The 20,895-nt window shown below is 35.3% G+C and overlaps 2 protein-coding genes and 1 long non-coding RNA gene across 6 annotated transcripts in view; 2 read left to right on the top strand and 1 right to left on the bottom strand.

Moving 5' to 3' along the window:
• Positions 1-19,359, top strand: part of LOC109192341 — a 31,984-nt gene extending 12,625 nt beyond the window's left edge. The window contains exon 3 of the long non-coding RNA XR_002056079.1: positions 18,763-19,359. This is a non-coding gene — a long non-coding RNA (uncharacterized LOC109192341). The remainder of the gene's footprint in view (positions 1-18,762) is intronic.
• LOC109192337 (organic cation/carnitine transporter 7) lies at positions 7,073-11,361 on the bottom strand. Its single transcript, XM_019342929.1, has 6 exons — positions 11,212-11,361; positions 10,256-10,524; positions 9,174-9,411; positions 8,276-8,813; positions 7,989-8,191; positions 7,073-7,482 (listed from the first exon to the last, which is right to left on the bottom strand). The coding sequence occupies exons 2-6, from the start codon at positions 10,522-10,524 to the stop codon at positions 7,228-7,230; spliced, it is 1,503 nt and encodes a 500-aa protein (XP_019198474.1). The 5' UTR covers positions 11,212-11,361; the 3' UTR covers positions 7,073-7,227.
• LOC109192332 overlaps positions 14,719-20,895 on the top strand; it is a 30,256-nt gene continuing 24,079 nt past the window's right edge. For 2 of the 4 annotated variants that reach the window (XM_019342918.1, XM_019342919.1), the window contains exons 1-3: positions 14,719-14,891; positions 15,195-16,856; positions 18,345-18,713. In XM_019342918.1, coding sequence (XP_019198463.1) covers positions 15,206-16,856; positions 18,345-18,706 — 2,013 coding nt within the window. In that variant the 5' untranslated portion in view covers positions 14,719-14,891; positions 15,195-15,205 and the 3' untranslated portion in view covers positions 18,707-18,713. Of the gene's footprint in view, positions 14,892-15,194; positions 16,857-18,344; positions 18,958-20,895 lie in introns of those variants that run through there. The other 2 variants (XM_019342920.1, XM_019342916.1) reach the window with 2 other exon arrangements.

Raw genomic sequence — 20,895 nt, 5'->3', positions numbered from 1 at the left:
GCTTGTCAGGATTCATCATCCACGTAGGCTAATAAAAAGCGCCACCGACCTAACCAATGCATGCAGCACATGTGGCGCGGCGAGCATGCCGGACGACCGACATGTACATCCCACGTGATGTACATCCTCCATCTCTCTATTTGTTTGAATGTTACTGACTCTATTACATAGAGTCAACAACGCCTCCACTGAGGCTCAATCTCATGACTTCCCACATGAGCAGTGGCGGAGCCAGAAAGTCGGGGTTGGGGGGCCAAATTTATAGAGAAAATTCATCATCTTAATCGATATTAGTACCAACCACATAATATTATTATATATATACCATATATGAATGTGCCATTTATTATTGATAATTATTTTTAATTATATTATGTGCAATAATATATATGAAATATATAATTATATGAGTACGATCATTAAGATTGTCAAACATTACTTTTGAATTTTGTACATAACACACAAATTATACAATAGTAAAAAATAAGAAAAATTACACTTTTAATCACTAAGTTATAGGATAATTGAAGAATTCATAATTATTAGTCATGCATACTTTTCGTCCCTAAAATATACTCCGTAATTGATGTTGCAAATTTCGTCCCTTTACTAACAAAACATTAGGAACAAAGTATAGCTTAGAAAGGCAGAGTGACCGCAACTTGTTATTAAAGGACGAAATTTACAATGTCAATTATAGCTTAGGACGAAAAGTGACACGACCAACAATTATAGACGAATTCTACAATTATTTCATAATTTAGGTACGAAAAGTGTAACTTTCGAGTTCATTTAATATATATACATAATAGATTATTTTTTAAAAAAAATAGGAGGGGGCCAAAAGTGTAATTTATCCATATTATAATAATATTATACCTATATATTTACTAAAAATGAGGGGTGGGGTGAGGGGGGCCAGGGTCCCCCGGATAGGGGTGGCTCCGCCCCTGCACATGAGAGAGGTCACTACATGCCATCTGAGCACAAGGTGCTTGGCTCCTCCATCTCTCTAAAAATAGCACATTAAATACTTAAGGGATGGACTTTTGAAACTTTCACCTAACTTATACCTCCTCGGGAACCTCTGACTCACTATCCTTAAGTCTCGAGCCCACACACCACTAAATACATAGACTTATTCGTATATTCCAGTGTATTTACCGCATCAATAACATAAGACACAATTACTAATTTGCTTTAGATAAAAAAAATATAATATAATTAAGATTTTAATATTGGACATATATTTTTGTGCATCGCGCATATAAGACACTAATTTAATATATGCATAGTATAATTTAAAAAAAAAAAAAATTGAAGAGAAGGGGAGCGAGGGCAAAAGAAAATTTTTATTCATTGTATAATAATATATACATAAATATTTGCATTCAAATTAAAAAAAAAATACATAAATATTTATTACAATTTTTAGGGTGGGGTGAGGCTGGTGATTGGGAGTAAGGGGGAGGGTGGGTGGGGTAAGGTCACATTACAGTTTTACCATCATCTGCATGAGAAAACAATAATGCTATTACAGTTCTTTTTCATTTTCATCCGCCACTCAGAATCTTCACAAAAATGTCTCCCAAGCTTGAATTATTCACATTTTAATTTACACTTCCCCCTTGAGTTATGCATGTGCATTGTAAATATATGTCTGTATTTGATTTTGATATAAGGTATTTTATTGATAGTATTTGATTAAAAGTGCGTTGATAATATTGTTTTAATATATAGTATGTTGGTAATATTGTGTTTTAATAGTTTGTTGATAATATTGTGTTGATGGTTAGTATTATGTTGAATTTCATACAAGATTAAAAAAAAATAAAAAAAATTGGGGGATTTTAAAATAAAAATGAATTTCTTTTTTTTTTTAAAGAAATTTATTACAATGCGCTACCCTTCTTTCTTAAGAAGGGTAGCGAATGATTTTAAAAAAAACTAATAAGTTAATATTATTCGCTACCCTTCTGATTAAACAAAGGTAGCAGATGCTCAACTTTTCGCTACCCTTGTAAAAGGGTAGCGGAAAGCTCAAGGCTTTCAGCGTCCCTAAAATCCGCTACTCTTGTACAAGGGTAGCGGATGTGCAGATCTGTACTAGTGAATTAAGGTCAATATAAAGAATAGACAATAATATATTTTATTATATTTATTGGGGTTGTAATAAAAAGTCTGTTTTGCCCTTAAATTTCACGACTGAGATGAAATATCTTAACTGAAGGACTACGGCAGGTCAATTTCAAAATTCAGAAGATCACGGAGGGTCGATTTGAAAGTTAAGAACTAAATGTGACGAAATCACCAAATTCGATAAACCTTGGCTAGCATTTACTCTTTAAATAAATTAATTATTGTTTGATAAATATGATAATAATAGAGAGGCGGAACACAAAGTCAAGTCCAATGCTAAGCAACAAGAACATGTTGAGTACGAGGTATGGTGAGTTTCGGGAGCTTGCTTAGAGACCTCCTTTAGGCTAATGTCGATAGCGCCATGAGGCAAATAGTAACTTAGCGGGGCACCCTGCGGTGCCCCTCCAATACACTAAAAAAAAGTGTGTATTTTATGTTTTATCAATTTTATATTATTTTTTTAAGGAAAAACATCTTTTGATTTTTTTTTATTTATAATATTCTAGTTATTATGAGTATTTAAAAAGTATTTTATATAATCAAATCATCTTATATTGTATTGACAAATCCTATATGCTCACCAATAAAGTAAATGCTATATATATATATGTGTAGGTAAATAATAATGTCAATACATCCCTTTCAAAAAAAATAATGTCATTACATAATTGTTAAATTGCTAGTAAAATTTATGAGAATAGATAAATGTATTATGCAAATCAACATTGAAATTTGTGAAAATAGAGAAAAAAAAATATTATACTGGTTGCAGCTACAAAATGCTGATAAATATTTGGAGTCTCAGATAACTCATAATTATCTAAAAAAGCTTAAAGTCGATTTAGAAAGTAGAAAAATGACTTTTAAAATGTTTTATAAAATATGAGTCATTTTCATTTCCGTGATCAACTGCACAACAAAAATTTGTCCTATGTATTTGATTTATTTGTACTCTGCATTTCGAATACTTCAATGCATCCTTCGGATTGTTCAATTGGAATCCTGGAAGCAAATAGCCAAAATTAGGTCTTAAAAAGTAATTTTAGGATATAGCAATCTTGAGGCGTGTAATTTGGGGTAGGGAAAACATGAGAGCACGATGCATGTAGAAGGTGTTCTGTTGAAGGCCCGCAATCCCCGCGGCGAGCCATTTCTCTTCGTCTTTTACCCGCCGATGATCAATTTGGAATTCATTTTCCACTGTAATTGCAGAGTACAAAGACGTGGAGCTATGAACAAAAAAGAGTGGAAGAAGGCCTACTGCACAGACCGGACTGCATTCAGTTTTCAAAGCCTCCGTGGCGAAACTCACATATAGTAACCTCTTTTGTACTTTGTACCGTTCATAATAAAATTAACCTTCAGAAATTGGACAGTTTGTATGTTGATTGAAGATTGTGAAGACCCCGCATATTGAGAATATTGAAATATAGGTGCAAATGATGGAAATTGAATATTACCCGGAAATTGGGCATTTTGTGAAAATTTATAATTTTGGAGAAATTGAGAATTTTGTGAAGATGGTTGGGAAGAAGAAAAATTGGGTTGGAATTTTGATGACTTTGATTGCCTCTTTCCATTGTGCTATACAAAAGACACACCTTAAGCATACAAATTACGCACCTTAAGAAGGAAAATCACGCACCTTAAGTTTCAACAACTACTCAAAGTACAAAACCCACGCACTTTAAGCACAAAAATCATGCACCTTAAGCACAAAACCACGCACCTTAAGTTTCAACAAGTATTCACATTAAGCACAAAACCCACGCACCTTAAGCACAAAAATTACGCACCTTCAGAAGGAAAGTCACACACCTTAAATTTGACCTAGATGCAAAAATTACCAAATTGTCACCGTATTTTTTTTGGTAATCATGAACGTTGATTTAAACAAAATCAATGACTCATATTTAATCGCACAACCGCACGAGAAACACTCAACCGCACAGGAACTGAATTCTATGTGTAATAATACTTATATAATAAATCTTATATTACTTGATATTTTTTTAAAATGGTTTGAAAGTATTTCACAATTATCTATTTTTTCCCGCAATATTCTATTTTGTAATAAAAATTATACAATTGTTTTATTATTACAAATCTCTTCTTCTCCGAAATTTCTTTTTTTGATAACATTTTTTATTACAAATCTAATTGTACTATTTGCATGCTTCGATTTTTTATTAAAAAATTTATAATGATATACCAAGATGGCGAGAGGTGTTGCCACAATTCTTATCAATCACAGATGGCAGACGCCAATGCACGACACAGAAACAGATATATATATATATATATATATATATATATATATATATATACATAGTAGGTCCGCCGCACTGTGGCGGCGGCCGGATTTGTCGAAGGTGGACGCGCCGATCTAAGCTCCGGCCGGAACACGATAGCTGTCTCAACCCACTCGTATATATGACTGGTTCACCATACTAAAATCCCAGTTAATCTCGGAGTTGCCATAGAATTCTTCATCGGCTATAGTGGTTGATTGCAAGACGATGATTGTGGCTATAGAAGTATAGAGGGATTGTTAAAATTAGGTCCCTGTTGAGAGAATGAAATAAATGTGCTAATAAGCTTGCCAACTTGAGGCAAAATGTGGAATGAGGTAAGGAGATAAGCTAAGGTGGTTAAGGAGATAAAGGTGGTTTTAGAGGCAATTTATATCGTGCACCACGGCGCACATAGCAATGTACGTCCAGGCACAAAATGTATGCGTTTCAATTGCTGAGTCATTCCGTCTGTCCAAATGGTCCAAACCTGTGTATTCAGTTAAAAGTTTTTGTGCATTGTGTTATGAGTTTCTGTATATCATGTATCATGTTAGATTATGTGTATTCAGTTATGAGTTTCTGTGTATTTTGTTATGAGTTTATGTATATTTGAAACATATGATTTTTATTTTAATTTTTTTTTTAAGACAATGCACCAAAACGACGTCATTTTGGATAAGACGGAGCGCACAATGCATTGTGCGCCCTGGTGTACAATATAACGACTGGGTTTTAGATGAGTCTACTTAAGAGACCTCCTTCAGACGAACGTCAGCAACGCCATGATACAAAGAGTAATTTAGCAGGGTTAAAAAAACGTGTATTTTATGTCTTATCAATCATAGATAATTTTATAAAGAAAAAACATCTTTAAGTTTTTTTTTTTTTTTTTAGAATATTCAAGTTATTATGAGTATTTTAAAAATATTTTATATAATAAAATCCGCTATATTATATCGAAGAAATCTTATGCGTTACTAATAAGGTGAATGATATATATATATATATATATATATATATATATATATATGTCTGAATAATAATGTGAATTCATCCATTCAAAAGTCCATGTTAGTACATATAATTGTTACATCACGATTAAAATTTGTGTTAATATATAAAAATGTTAGTAAATCACCATTAAAATTTGTGAGAATAGAACAAAAAAATGTTAAGTAAAAAAGCAAGTCTTATTTTAATTCATCAATATAACTCTAATTTTTCAAAATATATATATACATTGAGAATAAGAAACGGAGCTTTCAATCCAAGGGGCTTCAGTTACATCATAAAGCTGTCCCTACTCCGATTAAGCTAGTTTAACAACATGCAGATGTTTGGGGCCTCGGGATACGCAATTATACTTGCTACTATTCCATAGGATGTGAGTTCACCCGGTTTTGGGTGCCATTCGCAGTTCTGATTTCGCATAACTATCTACAATGCTCTACAACCCAATCCAAATAGCTCATATTTAGAAACTCTAAGTAAGTCAGCGGCAAATTATACTGTGGACCCTTACCAAAAATTATGTTGTGTACTCGGGTTTAAAATAGCGTTGCTTTGCTTCAAAACAACGCCATTTGAATTTTAAAAAAGAAATAAAAAATTGCTTCGTTTTTTGTCGTTAATTTGACATTTGTCTTTAGAATTCGTTTCTCTATATTCACAATTTTAGAACTGAATATTTATAATTTTAGATCTCAATGTACAAAATTACCGAACTCAATATTCACAATTGCAGAACTCTATATTTACAATTAAAGAACTCTATATTTACAATTACAGAACTCTATATTCAACAATATAACACAATTTTTGAATCTATATTCACAATTTTTGAACTCTATATTCAAAAATAAAAAATAAAAAAATCATTGATTGAGGAAACGGTGCCACTAATAGCACTGTTATTCCAGACGCGCGTTTTGGACCTGGGTCCACCTTCCAAGGTGGACCCGGATCCATGGCATAACAATTGGGGTCGAGTTATTATACCATGGACTAGGGTCCACCTTGCAAGGTGGATTCTCGTCCTAAATTACATATAAATTGTATATTTTTAGCATTGAAATTATGAACTTCTAGAATATAAATTGTGTTTCTAAGTAAAAAACACATAACAACTGTAGAAGGGAATTTGTGAATACAATACAAGGTCATCGAATCTAAGGAACTTGTGAATACAAAACAAGGTAATCGATTATGTGTTTGTAGTATACAAATTGTAAATTTTTAAAAGATAATATTTAAATTGTAAACATTTAAACCCGGTCTATAGAATAATTTGCGATCTTTCTTTCTAATTGACTGTGAACAAGATTTGAGATCCAACCCATTTCAGAATGGAAAGGATAACATGCATAGAAAATTGATCTAAATGATAACAAATAACCTTACCTCTCTACCAAGCCCTTGAAGAGTTTCACTAGGGAATTGAATGAAGTAGCAATTGAAGACAAACAACATGGTCATTAACGGGCTCTCCTAGACCCGTTAGTTGACATGTGAGCTCTATCTTTTCTCATTCAATATTTGAATCTCACTTGGAATAACATAATAATATTATAAAAGTTCTGGTTTTGGTTTTCAAAAAAACATAATAATATTATATTTGCTTTGAGAACTTGTACCTATTTAGAGTTATTAATACCTAACTCCAAGACTAAAATTAATTATTGAATCCTCGTATAAAAGAATGACTATACAACGTATGCAACTCCATAGATAAACAGATAGCTAGAAAAATAAAAATAAAAGTTCTTTTGTGTTGGGGTCCTGTACTCCTGTATTAGTTTATCTCTAGTGTATTCTCTCGCTTAGTTCTGGATACATTGTCGTTCAGCTCACGGCCCTTGGTCTCGAAGGGGAAGAAGATGACACAAACGCCAGACATGAAGGCGACGATCTCAAACAGCAAGATGGCCATAGTCTGGTGGCATCCATGGATCAACCCTACTGCAACCAGCGGGCACACGATGCCCCCGATTCTTGCCACCGAGCTCGCGATTCCAAACCCGGTGGTTCTTACAGACGTTGGGTATACCTGCAATTGGTAACGAGAGAATTAGTACTGTCAAAGCAGACCAGCTCGCCCCATTAGGCCTGCCCCACCGTTGGCCTAACTTTTGGCGAGCTTTTGCAGGCCAGCCCCGGGCTAGAGTTCAGGTGACCCTAGCCCGCATTGGCCCACAAACCCGCACAGGTAAAAAAAAATTAGGCCCTAACCCACCCAGGGCAGTTCAGGGTTAGCCCGCGGGTTTTGACCCACTTTGACACCCCTAGAGGGAACGCACATTGTCAACTTGTCATGGTTTTTGAAATTCACAAATCAAGAACATGATGTTGAAACTGAAGTTGTAACACAAACAATCTGTAACGCAGTTCGGGCAAACAACCCTAATCTGCGAGGCACTTCTCAACTTGAGAATTTGCCTAAATCCACTAAAAGCTCAATATTTAAAGTACAATGTTTGGAACCTGAGATTACAGTTTTTGTAAAACATGGGAGGGGAAATGTATGAGGATCGGGACAATGTGTTCTTGACTTACCTCTGGAGCGTATATGTAAACGATGGTGAAGGTGGCGGTGATGCATGTGCGAGCTCCAAACAGGAGTCCGGTTGTTAGGGTTTTGGATTGAGGGTACACGAGCGGGAGAAGGAAAACGCAGCAGATGAAGAACAGGGATGACATTGAGAGTTTGCGACCAAGCCTGTCAATCGTTGCAGCAGAGAGGAGAAGTCCCGGGATTTCTTCAAGTAAACCAAACACAAAAAACGGTAATCAAGATGATGAGTCTCGTGTTTAGTAAAACTGGTTGGAACAAGAAGTCATACCTGCAAAACTAGTGATTAAAACGTCTTGGTAGTTAACACCCCCGTGAGTGTCAGATTGCACCCCCGTAGCAGTGCATTTATTTTTACTGCTGTTCAACTGGGTTGTCAGCAGAACGAGGCCATAATAAGAAAACGCATTCCCGAAGAAAACCGTCCACAAAAGGAGAGTCGATTTAGCTAATTCTGGTGAAAGAAGCATAACCAGTGAAGAAAACCATCCTGTGGCAGGTTCCACCGGTTTAGATTTTACACTTTCTTCTGCCTTTGGTGACAGCAAATGTCTATCTTCTGATGCAGAGCCAGAGCCATTACCTTCCGCCCCCGCAGCTTCTCTGTCAGAAACAAGCATCCCAGGGGGCAGTTTCGCTCCATTAATTCTCGATATTTTCTCCAGGATAAGTAATGCTTCTTCTCGTCTCCCCTTTGCGCATAAAAACCTCGGTGATTCAATGGTGAAACCGTAGAACAAAAGAAGCAATGAAGAGGGTATGGAAGAAAACCCAAGTAGCCATCTCCAGCCCAGTTTTGGCATCACAACCTGCAATAAGCAGAAGAAGTATTGGATATATGGATTCTGCAACAAACATGTTTATTCCCACTCTTCTTTCCAGTTTAACACGAGGATATTAAAGCTACGTAATTTATCTTTTAAGAAAATAACAGGGAAAAATGCATCATATGCATGATTTCGAGATGCCTGATAAGATAACGAGAAAGTGGGGAAGAAACTCATTAATACATGTTCTTGAAGGAACAGTGAAAAAGAATAATCCCAGTACAAATGGCAAATTCACCCAGAAGACAATGAAAGTAGCCAATACGAAACACTTCCATGTTAAGCAGATCAAAAGAGAAAAAAAGATGCAAATTTCGACTTGAGAAACCTGGATTAGCATACCCAAGCAAGCGAAGCCTCAAAAATTGTCCCGATCGTCCAGAAAGCCGAAAAAACTACCATCCAAGTGCCTCTATTTGGAGCAGGAATGAACTCCAAGAACCATGACGAAAGTACAGGGCCTCCTCCTAAGCCAACACCAACTAGACAACGCATGATAATCAGCACTGTTATATTTGAGGCCATAGAACTTGAGAAACCTGCTAATGCTGTAATCATTGCTGTCACGAAAAATCCATTCCTGTTGAATAAAATAGTTGGGACAAACAAAAGGAGAAGGGGGGAATTGTTAGACTTGTATGCATAGAAAATTAACTGAAGAAAAATAGGAGCGGGCGGAGGCAAACAAAGGAGCATTTTATATCATAACATTAGCCATGCAGTAGGTCTTAGCTAAACTCTTGGAGCGGGGAAAAGCCCATTTGTTGCCTTTGATTAGAGCAAGACATGGGTAACTTCTTAACCCAAAAGAAAAGCAAGAGAGTTGATTAGCAACTTCCCTACTTGACAAAATAGTCGGGAAATATGCTCAACCTAAGGCGAGAATGTTTACCGTTAATTTCCAGGCTTTGAGTTTATTCTTCTTTGCCAGGTACAGACCACTAGATTGAATGACAATAAAAAAATGCTAAAAGAACCAGCCCAAAATTCATAGACTCACAGTTATACAAACTCTTCACAATTATGATGAAAATCATGACAGTGCATTATAGATTCTCAAGCCACTTTTAAGAAAAGCACATAACTACATTTGATCCATTCAGAGATGAAACAAAATTATTCAGTTTCACAAAGTCATTCATTCAGAAATCAGAACTTCCACTTCTCTCATATTGCGGTGGATTCCATTAATAGACACCAAAGAGCACCCTTGCATCATTTATAGTAGCAGAAAAGGCCAAAGTGTAAATAAAGTCAGGTTCACACTTGTGAAAAACATAGCCATTAAATTAGACCAATAAGAATTGAAGAGTAAAGAACAGTGCAAGTCTCTAGATATCAGGAAAAAAAAAAAAAACAATCGAAAACTAGATATACACTTCTCACATATGACTTTATGATCAACAGAAGGCACAATGAGTTACCTCCTTCCATAATTGTCTGAAACAATGCCCCATGTGTAGGCTCCAAATAACATTCCAACAAAAACCATACTAGTAAGTAAGCTCTCTTGATGAGGAGAAAGATTCCATGCAGACTGCACGGCTGGTCCCACAAAAGAGAGAAGCATCATTTCCATGGCTTCAGAAATCCAACCCATCCCAGCATATATGAGCACAAGAACTTGGAATTTTCCAAAGCCCATAGTAACAAGAGCTTCCTCCACAGTATAGGCATTGCTTTCATCGTCCATCTGTAATAGAGACGGGTAGAAAATTGGTGTTGTTATCTGCAGAGCTTAGAAACTGATCCATAATTGATAGATTATATGCTACTCATACGATACTACTTGAGTTGAATATGCATAAATAATTTCATAGAAATCAATACACACATCTAGCTACTTAAATGATTCTTGATCAAGGAAAACTTTTTACATCATCATATTTCATTATAAGTATGTAAATAATGTGTTATTAACTTAAAAATCTTCCCAATACCCTTGTTGCAACCCTGCATATCAGATTAAGTCATCCTTCAATAATTCAATTACATCACAAGAAGCCCATAAACACTAGAAATATCTCAAAATAAAATTTCGACTCTAATTGTACCCCAGAATCACAAGCATTGCACACATCCAAAGAGTTTTTTTCCCCCATTATAACAAAAGCCCCAAAACTGCGTATAGATGATCAAATAAAGCCTTGCTAGATCTGCATCATCCATGAACTAAAGAACGCACACATTCTTTGCAATTTTGCTTTTTTCGAACAATAAATTCGAAAGATCAAATTTTGCAGGGACCCTTTGCAAACGAAAAGAAAATAAGGGAAAGCTGAATCCACAGCTGCAAGGATTCACACAAAAACGTTTGCAAGATGAAAGGAAAAGAGCATGAATCCAATATATTTGGAAGAGCATAATTTGAGCAACATACCTCGTTGAAATCAAAGGAATTCAGGGAAAATGGAAGTAATCTCTTGGTCTTCCTTTCTTCCAACAAATTGTTTCAAAGTCAACAAACCCGAAGCAAAATTTATGACATTTTCCAATCGTCGGAAGAACAGTTATTTTCTTTTTCTTTTATTTTTTCTTGTTAGGAAATAATTGGTCGCGAAATATCCGGGCCCCCGACGCCAAGGGTTAATCCACTAATATACGTTTGTTCACGAATCAACTTACAAAATAATAATACTAAATTACTAATTACTAATAATAATAATTTTTCAAAAATATAATAATAATAATAGATTTTCATAAATACCAGTATTTTAAAAAGTACTGTTTTATATGCACTACATTTTAAAAGATTAACATGTATTTGTCTAATTTTAAAAAATAAATACTAATACAATAGTCTACTAATGTTTGTGTGAATATATAGAAATAGGTTGAACTGAAAATTATGTCTCCAGTAATAACGTATTGACTAATCTCAATTACAACGACATTTCGGTAATTACAATTGTATATTTGTGTATCGATGTTGATCGACACATAAAAATAATGTGAAAAAGATTTATCAAATTAAAAAAAAAATGTGACTTTCAAATCATACTTTTGTTGTTTTTTCTTCTCAATCTATATCCGAATATACTTGATCAAGGTTAAAACAAATGATATAACGTAACTAAAAGATATTTCTACGTTTTCAAAAGGAAAAAAAAGAAGAAGATATTTCTACTAACTAATTAATATTTATCTACACACTTACCATAGCATTAAATATAACAAAAATATAATATTATTTCTAATATATATTTTTTTAGAATTAATTTCATTTTTTGTCCCACGACTTTTGAAATTCTATCATTTTTTGTGCACAACTTTAAAATTTTTCAATGAGTTAATTTCACTTTTGGTCCTATTACTATTGGGGTCTTGTTAATTGTAGTCAATGAGTTTCAAATAAAATTGTCAATTTAGTACCTTAATTATTCAATTTTTCTCAATTTCGGTTCATCCGGCCAAATTTTTGACGAAAAATAACTGAAAAGACAAATTATGTACTGTTTCCGGTCGTGCATCATCCACGATATCACATCTTCCTCTACCTGGCGTGCCGCTGAAGCTTCGCATCACTGGAATAGCCCACTCCTGCCCACCACTAGCATTTCCCTTACGGCGGAAAGCACCATCAAGTTGGTTGACGATGAAGGTGGTCGGGTAAGGCTACCATCAAGTTGCCTCCTTTGTCAGTGAAGGAGGCGATTGTCAATCGCTTTATTTAATGACAAAAGTGATGAGCAGTTGTTCGTCGGTCGTCAATTTTTGTCCCTAGAGCTAGTCAATACATCATCAGAATCCTAAAGACATGATATTACAAGTCATTAGTCGAATTTTGGATTTTGATGCACTAAAATGATATGTTGATATGTTTAATTGTAACTTTTAAAAGTTCAGGGTCTAATTAACTCTTTGTACGCTGCCTTCGTATAAAATTCGGAAGACATTTATGTAAATTGGGGAGCTTCCAAATTACTATTTAACAACTTAAATAGTCTTAATCGCTTACTTCAAACAACGTTGTTAACTTCTTTTATTATTGACTTCAATAATGTTCTGACTAATTCACATATGTTTAAATATATAATTTGCAAGTTCAATAAGTCAATGTATAACTCATCATACCAACTATATTTTATACTCCGTACTTAATAATATATAACATAACGCAAAGAAACTAAGACTTTCATTGGTAAGGTTTCCAATTTTATCCCAATGTCACTTCTATAAATTGGGGTAAATTTCAAAACTATGTGAGTGACACTTTTGTAAATTGTAGTAATTTCTAAACTGTCACTTACACCTTTCAAAAAAAAAAAAAAAAAACGGTCACTTAACAACTTAAACAGTCTTAGCCGCCAATTTTATACGACGTCATTCCCTCCCTTGACAATTGACTTCATTGTCATTTTTAGTTCATCTACCGCTACTCAAATACAATTTGCAAGTTAAATAAATCAATATATAACTCATCACAACAACTAGATTTCCAGCTTATGTAACACATAACACTATGCAAATAAACTAAAATTATCATTGGTAGGGTTGCCATGTTTTATCTAAATGACACTTCTATAAATTGGAGTAGTTTTCAAACTATTATTTAATAACTTAAACGTGGTCACAATACAATCACCAACTATAGATGACACCATTCCCTCCCTTTATTATTGACTTCAATACTGTTTATAGCTAATTCGTAACTAGTCATAATTCACTTTATAAGCTGAATAAGTCAATATATAACTAATCTCAACAATTACATTTTTTATTTACATGTTATAAAACACTACAAAAATGGTCTAAAATTATTATTAGTAAGATTGTCATGTTTTGTTTTTCAATATAACTTTCTTTAAAAATAATAATATAATAAGTACTATCTTAAGTAAACACAATCAAATCAAAATCATATCGAATTCACTTAGTTATTTTCAGGTAAAAATATAGAAGTATGGGAAAATGACACTTTTTCCCCCTATGTTATATGCTTATAGCACTTTTTTTCCCTCAATTATTTAAGTGGCTCTTTTTCCCCCTAAAATGTTAAATAGACATATTTACCCTTAAAATAAATATTTCATTTATTTTTATTCTCCAATAAATTATTACTATAATTTGGTTCAAACCAGATACTATAGTAACCAAACCAAAATATTCCAATTACAATTTATAATCAAAACACGATATTTAGAGTTTATTAAAATCGCGAACTGGAATGGCCGGTTCATGTTCCGAACTGAAAAAATAAAATACATTTATTGTTGAATTTAAACTATTTTAAAATAAAAAATAAAATTTTAAAATATAGACACTTCAAAATCGCGAACGGGATCCGGAACCGCCGGTTCATGATCCAGTTTTTTTTATTCTTAAATTTAATAAATTGAAATCCAAATATTGGGTTCTAGATCTGAATCATAACTGAAAGCTTTTAATTCGATTGCTATAGTGTCTGGTTTAGTTCGAACCGAACCGTGGTAATCGCTACATATACGCAATAATTTGTTGGAGAAGTAAAATAAATAAAATGTTTACTTTAAGGGTAGAAATGTCAATTTAATATATTAGGGGGAAAAACCACCACTTTTAAAATAATTGAGGGGACTAATGTGCTTACATAAATAATTGAGGGGGAAAAAGTGCTATAAGTATATAACATAGGGGAAAAAAGTGTCATTTTCCCTAGAAGTATTACTTAAATATTAAATTGTGATATATTCTATATTCGATATACTTTTTTATAAGATATTTGGTTGAAAATGTCGATTGTAGATTTGTAGCCCAACAAAATAAAATTTGTGCATAACAAAAATAATATTTAGATATCAAAATTGTAATTAATTAATAATTGTAGGATGTGAAAATAAATTATATTCCCCAGCCCTCTCTGTAAATCAACACGCTCAAAGGCACAGGCTACAGTGGACTCTAACGCTCAAAGGCTCATAGACAAAGCTACTCTGCAGCCAAAACTGTATCTCTCTCTCTCTCTCTGTAACAGAGTTGATAGCCTGCTTCTCGAACCCTCATTCCGTAGAGACGAAGAAGAAGTGGGGGAAAGATTTTAGCTTTTTAAGCTCACTGGCCTTGTATCTGCGACTCGACTGGGTGATGAACCTTCCCCATTCTATCTGTTTCGTAAAGTTATCTTGCATCCTTTGTTGTATCTATAAATTTAGGAATATATCTTCATGCCTTAGTTATCGGTGATTAGCTTGTTAATTTTCAAGATTATAACCATTCTTCAGTTTTTCGCATTTCCCCCTTTGAATTCTATATTGTGATAGGGATAAACGTGCATGAGACGTGCGTTCTCAGATTTTTAAAAAAATTCTCTATGCAGCATTTTGGACGAATTTATTGGCATCTAGATTCAAAGAATGCTGAACTGTTGATATATGTGATCTGTAGGTTTTGTGGGAATGGCTACTAATGCCCGTGAATTTGGCACCATTGTGGATCATAAGAAGGGTAGATATCAATGCACCTATTGTGGCAAGGTTGTTAGTGGCCTCAAACGTCTTAAATGCCACTTAGGAGGTGTCCGTGGAGATGTTGCTCCGTGTTTGCAGGTTCCTGAAGATGTGAAGGCAATGCTGAGAAATGAGTTACAGGAGAGGAGATTTGGAAATGCAATGAGGGATGTTGGGGAGCTTGACGAGCCGAACCTTCCATTGAAGAGGAAGCGGGAGTACAGTCCTGCCAAGCTTGACAAACAAGATAGCAGCGATCAAAATTCTGGCAACGTGATAGATTCGGTCTTTCCCAGAGGACAAGTGGACTCACCGGCTGAAGGTAGTGGTGTCAGTGATTCATCATTAAGAAAAGCCCAGAAAAGTATTGGCAGGTTCTTTTATGAAACAGGAGTTGACTTCGATGCAATTAAATCACCTAGCTTCGTAAGGATGATAAAATCCATCATTGGCCCTTTTAATACAATGAAAATTCCAACTTGTAATGATTTGAAAGGGTGGATCCTTCAGGATGCAGTGAAAGAGATGCAAGAGTATACATCTGATATCAAGAGTGTATGGGCAGCCACAGGGTGCAGCATCTTGTTAGACGGATGGGTAGATTCAAGGGGTCGAAAACTTGTTAATATCTTAGTATATTGCCCAAAGGGCACAGTTTATCGTCAATCCTATGATATTTCAGCAATTGATGGTAATGCTGTCGCAATGGAAGATTTTTTGGATAGTGTTATTGAGGAGGTTGGTGTTGATAATGTGGTTCAAATTGTCTCATACTCAACATCAACTTTCATGGAGGATGTAGGGAAGAGAGTAAACCAAAAGCATAAGAGAATTTTTTGGACTGTAAGTGCTTCTCATTGTATAGAACTCATGTTAAACAAACTTGCAATGATGGATGCCATCAAGGAAATATTGGAGAAGGCAAAAACTATTACACAATTTGTTTACAGCAATGAGGATGTCCTGAAACTTGCAAGAAAATTTTGCTCTACTGACTTAGTTAAGCCTTCCAAGATAAAGTCAATAGTTCCGTTCCTTACCCTTGAGAACATGGTCATGGAGGAGGAAGACTTGCAAAAGATGTTTCTCTCATCGGGTTGGAAATCCTTAGTTTGTTCTTCTACCAGGGAGGGGCAAAGCATTGCTGACTTGGTGGCGGATAAAACTTTTTGGAATGGAGCTTTTACGGTCTTAAAGGTCACAATTCCCCTGGTGAAGGTTTTGAAATTGATCAATGGTAGTAATAAGCCAGAAATTGGTTCTATATATGACACAATAGACCAGGCTAAGGAGACAATCAAGTTAGAATTCCAGTCGAGGAAATCCCAATACATACAATTCTGGGAAGCAATAGATGAAATTTGGAACAAGTATCTTCACAGCCCTCTCCATGCTGCAGGATACTTTTTGAACCCTAGGCTTTTCTATTCAGATGACTTCTTCGCTGATGCTGAAGTTTCATGTGGCCTCTGTTGCTGCATTGTTCGTATGTCAGCGAATCTTAGTGTTCAAGATTTGATGATGCTGCAGATTGACAAGTACCGGATGGCTAAGGGTGATTTTGGCTTAGGCAGTGCCAAGTTGGAAAATATTCATCCAGGTGATAATACTATTCATTTATTTATTTAGTCATTACTTTCTGCTTTTAAGTAATATTGTTAGAGCTTGTTTAGTGCAACTATGGGGGACATTTGGTTCAAACATAGGTATTGAAATTATAATTGCACTAAAAAAATAAGGAATGGGAATGGGTTTTAGCAAAAGTAGCATATCTATGTGGTATTAAATAGGAATAGAAATTATTAATGAAGTTTTTGTTTGCATATATACAACCTTAGAATTGGAACCGAAGCAAAAAAAGAAATCTATTAAAATAAAGATACATGTGTCAAAAAAATTCATTTTCTCTCCCTGCCTGTCAGCAATTTAGAAATTCCCCTTCCTCTCTCTTGATTTCCCTTTCTCCCAGTCTCACTCAAATCTCATACCTCTTTTCTTCTCCCCTTTCTAGTCCCACAGAAACACCACTACAGCTATAGTAGATCCAGAAATTAGGAATAATCTGGCAATTTGTTGGTATAAGATATCGATTTCCACAGTACATGAATCTTTTTTCATGAGGAATCAAAACCTAAATAGTTTATCTTCTCCCATCTTTTTATACGCTGTCTCAATAATTGTTTCCTGAATTACCCACATTTTTCTTCACACTTTGTCTTCAAGAAAGATCAAGGTCTGAGTCTTGTCATGGCTAGGAGTTCCTTCAAGCTTGACTATCTTTTGAGGAAGGACAGAATCTATCTGCATCCAGGAAGTATTCTGATATAGAAGTATTGATTGTTGAGAAAGTAGAAAGCAGTGACATTTGTTAAGGCATGGACTATGAATCAAAGGAATATTTACATTAATTTACTTCAATGCTAAAATCACCATTTTATTTCAGAAGGGAGATAGAAAGTAAGAGAATATAATAGGGAGATGAGTTTCATAAAATCTTCAGCAGAAATTTGGGAAAATAGATGTCTTTTATAAAACATATAGTGATAATTTTGGAAGTTTGATATTCTCTTTAAAGTAACCATTTCTCTGATCATAAGAGCTCTTTGAAAAAAGCCGTCAACTTGAGGCTTCAAAGTGCATATCCAATGGGGGATCAAACTCCTCCGCGTGGGCAGAAAGAAGACGTGGAGAGGAGACAGAGATAAGGCGCAGAGTGTATAAATACTTTGCACCTTGTCCCAGAAAAAAAAAAAATGAATGGCAATTCTGCAGCGTGGGCAACACGTTGCACCCCAGCAAGGGCCACTCTCCTGGCAAGGATAATTTTTAATTTTAATTTTAATTTTAATTTTTTTTTTTTTTTTTTTTTTTTTGTGGAAAATGAAAACCCCTCCAGCATTGTAGATGCCCTACTGGATAGGCATAAAATCCTTTACTATTTTTTTTTTTTTTTTTTTTTTAATGTTTAGTCCAGCTTTAGACGACTTTTTTTATTTTTTAATTTTTTAAAAATAATTTTTGGATTAGTTATGCCCAAAAGTAAGTTGGGCAAAACATGTACTAAGTTACTAACAAACTTTAGTTTCAGCACTTTGGTGGTCAAAGTATGGAGAAGAATGCCCTGAATTACAAAAGATGGCTGTCCGGATCCTGAGTCAGACCTGTGATGGGGCCTCAAAATATAACCTAAAGAGGACATTGGCAGAGGCCTTACTTACAGAAGGAAGAAACCAGATTGAGCAAGAGAGGCTGAGGGATCTGGCATTCGTGCATTACAATCTGCAGTTACAAAATTTTAAGCCAGATGTACGCAACGACTTCTCAGACGAGGAGATTGACCCCATGGATGATTGGATAGTGGAAAGACGACATGGTAAATCTATCAGGAATGATGAGCCAATGCTGATAGATTTGGATTCTGAAGATTCAACTAGAGAAGGGGTCGTTTGAAAATTGACAGTAGAGGTCGATTCTCATGCAGAAGACGATGTGCAGAAGGTGTGCAGAAGAGGAGCTCAGCCAGTGTAGCTGTAGTGTAAATGATCAGTAGATTATTTAAGTGCAACTGGCAGTCTTCTGTGTATGTAATATGCCATCTTTGTTATGGTGTAAACACTTAGGTGTAAGAGGCATTTGTCCCAACACTAAGTGTAGCTGGTTATAGCGGCAACTTTGGCAACAAAATTGTGAATTTTGTTGTACCTTTGCTACAAAGGGGCGAAAGCTGTAAAAGCGCTATTGGGGAAGATGGTGCGCAAGGGACACATGAGACGAGCGATCGGTGTCTTGTCTCACTCTAAGCTACGAATGATCAGTGTCTTGTCTCACTCTAAGCTATGAAAGATTGGTGTTCGTAGAAGTGTTATCACCAAGACTGTTTAGTGCTGCGGTTGTAGTGCCCACCAAAGTTTTAAAGTGGCTCAAAAAGTAAAGTTGATTTTTGAAGGAGGTGCCTGTAGGTAGTAGAGTAGTCTCGACCAAGCTACTCTAAAATTGGTGTACTTCTATCTTTCATCTTCTCATTCATTGCTTATTTTGTTATCAATTGCTTACACTTAAAAAAAAAATGAAAAGTATTTAAATGGAGATGTCACCTACTAAAACCATGTCTCTGACTTTGATTGATGGTGTCTTATGTTTTAAGTGTTGATTAATTGTCAAAGGCTTTGTGGTCGAGCGGTATAGTTGTGACTTCTCAAATGAGAGGTTTTAGGTTCGAACTTCAATGTGGGGGCATTGACTTTTTGTGTTTCAGGAGGTTGAGAAAGTATGTATGCATTATAGGAGATGTTCATATGCTAGTCTAAATAAATATTACTTTTAGTTTGAATTTTTCTAAGTCTTCTTAATTCTCTTTTGGGTAGCATTGTCATTGTCTTCATGGTGAGGAGGAATTCGTCTCTGCTTCGTCGGAAAGAGGAGAACACGGGATGCCAGATTTCGTACGCCGCCACTGCCCAGCTAGCTTGCTCGGAAAAACAAGGTCGTCGACCACCACTGCTCAGCCATGCTATCCACCTGATAAGCTCACCGTCGTCACCACTGCTCTGTCGAAGGGGTCGTTGCCTCTGTACACGTCGGAGGGGAAAGCTACGCTGGAGAAGATCGCAAAGCTGTCATACGCCAGAGGACCGCTGCTTCGCCGGAATTCCTCTCTGTCGTCGCTGCCCAAGGTAACGGAAGAAAGTCCTCTCTGCCATCCATTTCCTCAATCGACCACCGCGGACGGAAAGTCGTCGTCTTGGCCTTGTCTTGCTCCGACGATGACGACGGCACCGCGCACGACGCTTTGTTGTGCTTCTCCTTCGCTGACGACGACGACTTGATTTGCTCCGTCGGCGATGACAGCTTCATGTAGTCCGTTACCTTGTTTTGCTCCGTCCACTTGGCGTGCTTCGACAACGACACCTCCCCCTCCATCGACACCGTTGCGCACGCTATTACAGTGGCCACTGACACTAGCTGCAACGACATTATTGCGATGAAGTTATACTTAGATTTGCATTCGATTTTAGGTTGTAGGGTTAATTATATGATTTCCTTAGTCAAACATGGTCTCGGATGGGAAGAAAGGGTAAAGGAGAAGAGACAAAGGAGGAAAGATGAAAATACCCCTGGACTACACGGTCAATTGACGCAAATTTTAACGGTGGACTAAAAATAGAATACTTATAATAACAGTGGTCGCAATGTTGCAAAACTAATTAAGGTGGACTAAAATTGGAAACGTCCCTATAACAGTATGACCAAAAATGAAATTCACTTGGAGTTTTTTTTTTTTTTTTTTTTTTTTTTTTTAAATAAAAAATAAAAATTTGTAGTTGATGCTAGTTCTCCCATTGAAGTTGCTGCGAGTTTTCTGATTGCTATTGATGACAATTCTAGATTTCTACGTAGATGTGGGTATGTTAAATAAATTCAATTGTACTCTATAAAGAAATAAGATATTCAACAATTACATATATTATTTGTACATGTCAAATAATAAACTTAGAATATATACAAATAATGAACCTTCAATCAATTTCATATTATTTTGTACATGTTCATATAATGAACCTTAAACATAATATTAATGGACATTCAGTCTGTTTCATATTATTTTGTGCATACATGTCCAAACTTTAAAAAATACAAAT

Source organism: Ipomoea nil, unplaced genomic scaffold (assembly GCF_001879475.1).
Source record: "Ipomoea nil cultivar Tokyo-kokei standard unplaced genomic scaffold, Asagao_1.1 scaffold1770, whole genome shotgun sequence".
NCBI lineage: Eukaryota > Viridiplantae > Streptophyta > Magnoliopsida > Solanales > Convolvulaceae > Ipomoea > Ipomoea nil.
The sequence above is the reverse complement of the archived record's forward strand: the minus strand, read 5'-3'. Positions and strand labels throughout refer to the sequence as shown.

Excerpts from the sequence above, each read along its gene's own strand:
- LOC109192337 (XM_019342929.1), bottom strand. The coding sequence starts at position 10,524 with ATGGACGATGAAAGCAATGCCTATACTGTGGAGGAAGCTCTTGTTACT. Across the intron at positions 8,814-9,173 it reads TTGAGGCTTCGCTTGCTTGG|GTTGTGATGCCAAAACTGGG; the intron begins GTATGCTAATCC and ends TGCTTATTGCAG. Across the intron at positions 7,483-7,988 it reads TTTACATATACGCTCCAGAG|GTATACCCAACGTCTGTAAG; the intron begins GTAAGTCAAGAA and ends TACCAATTGCAG.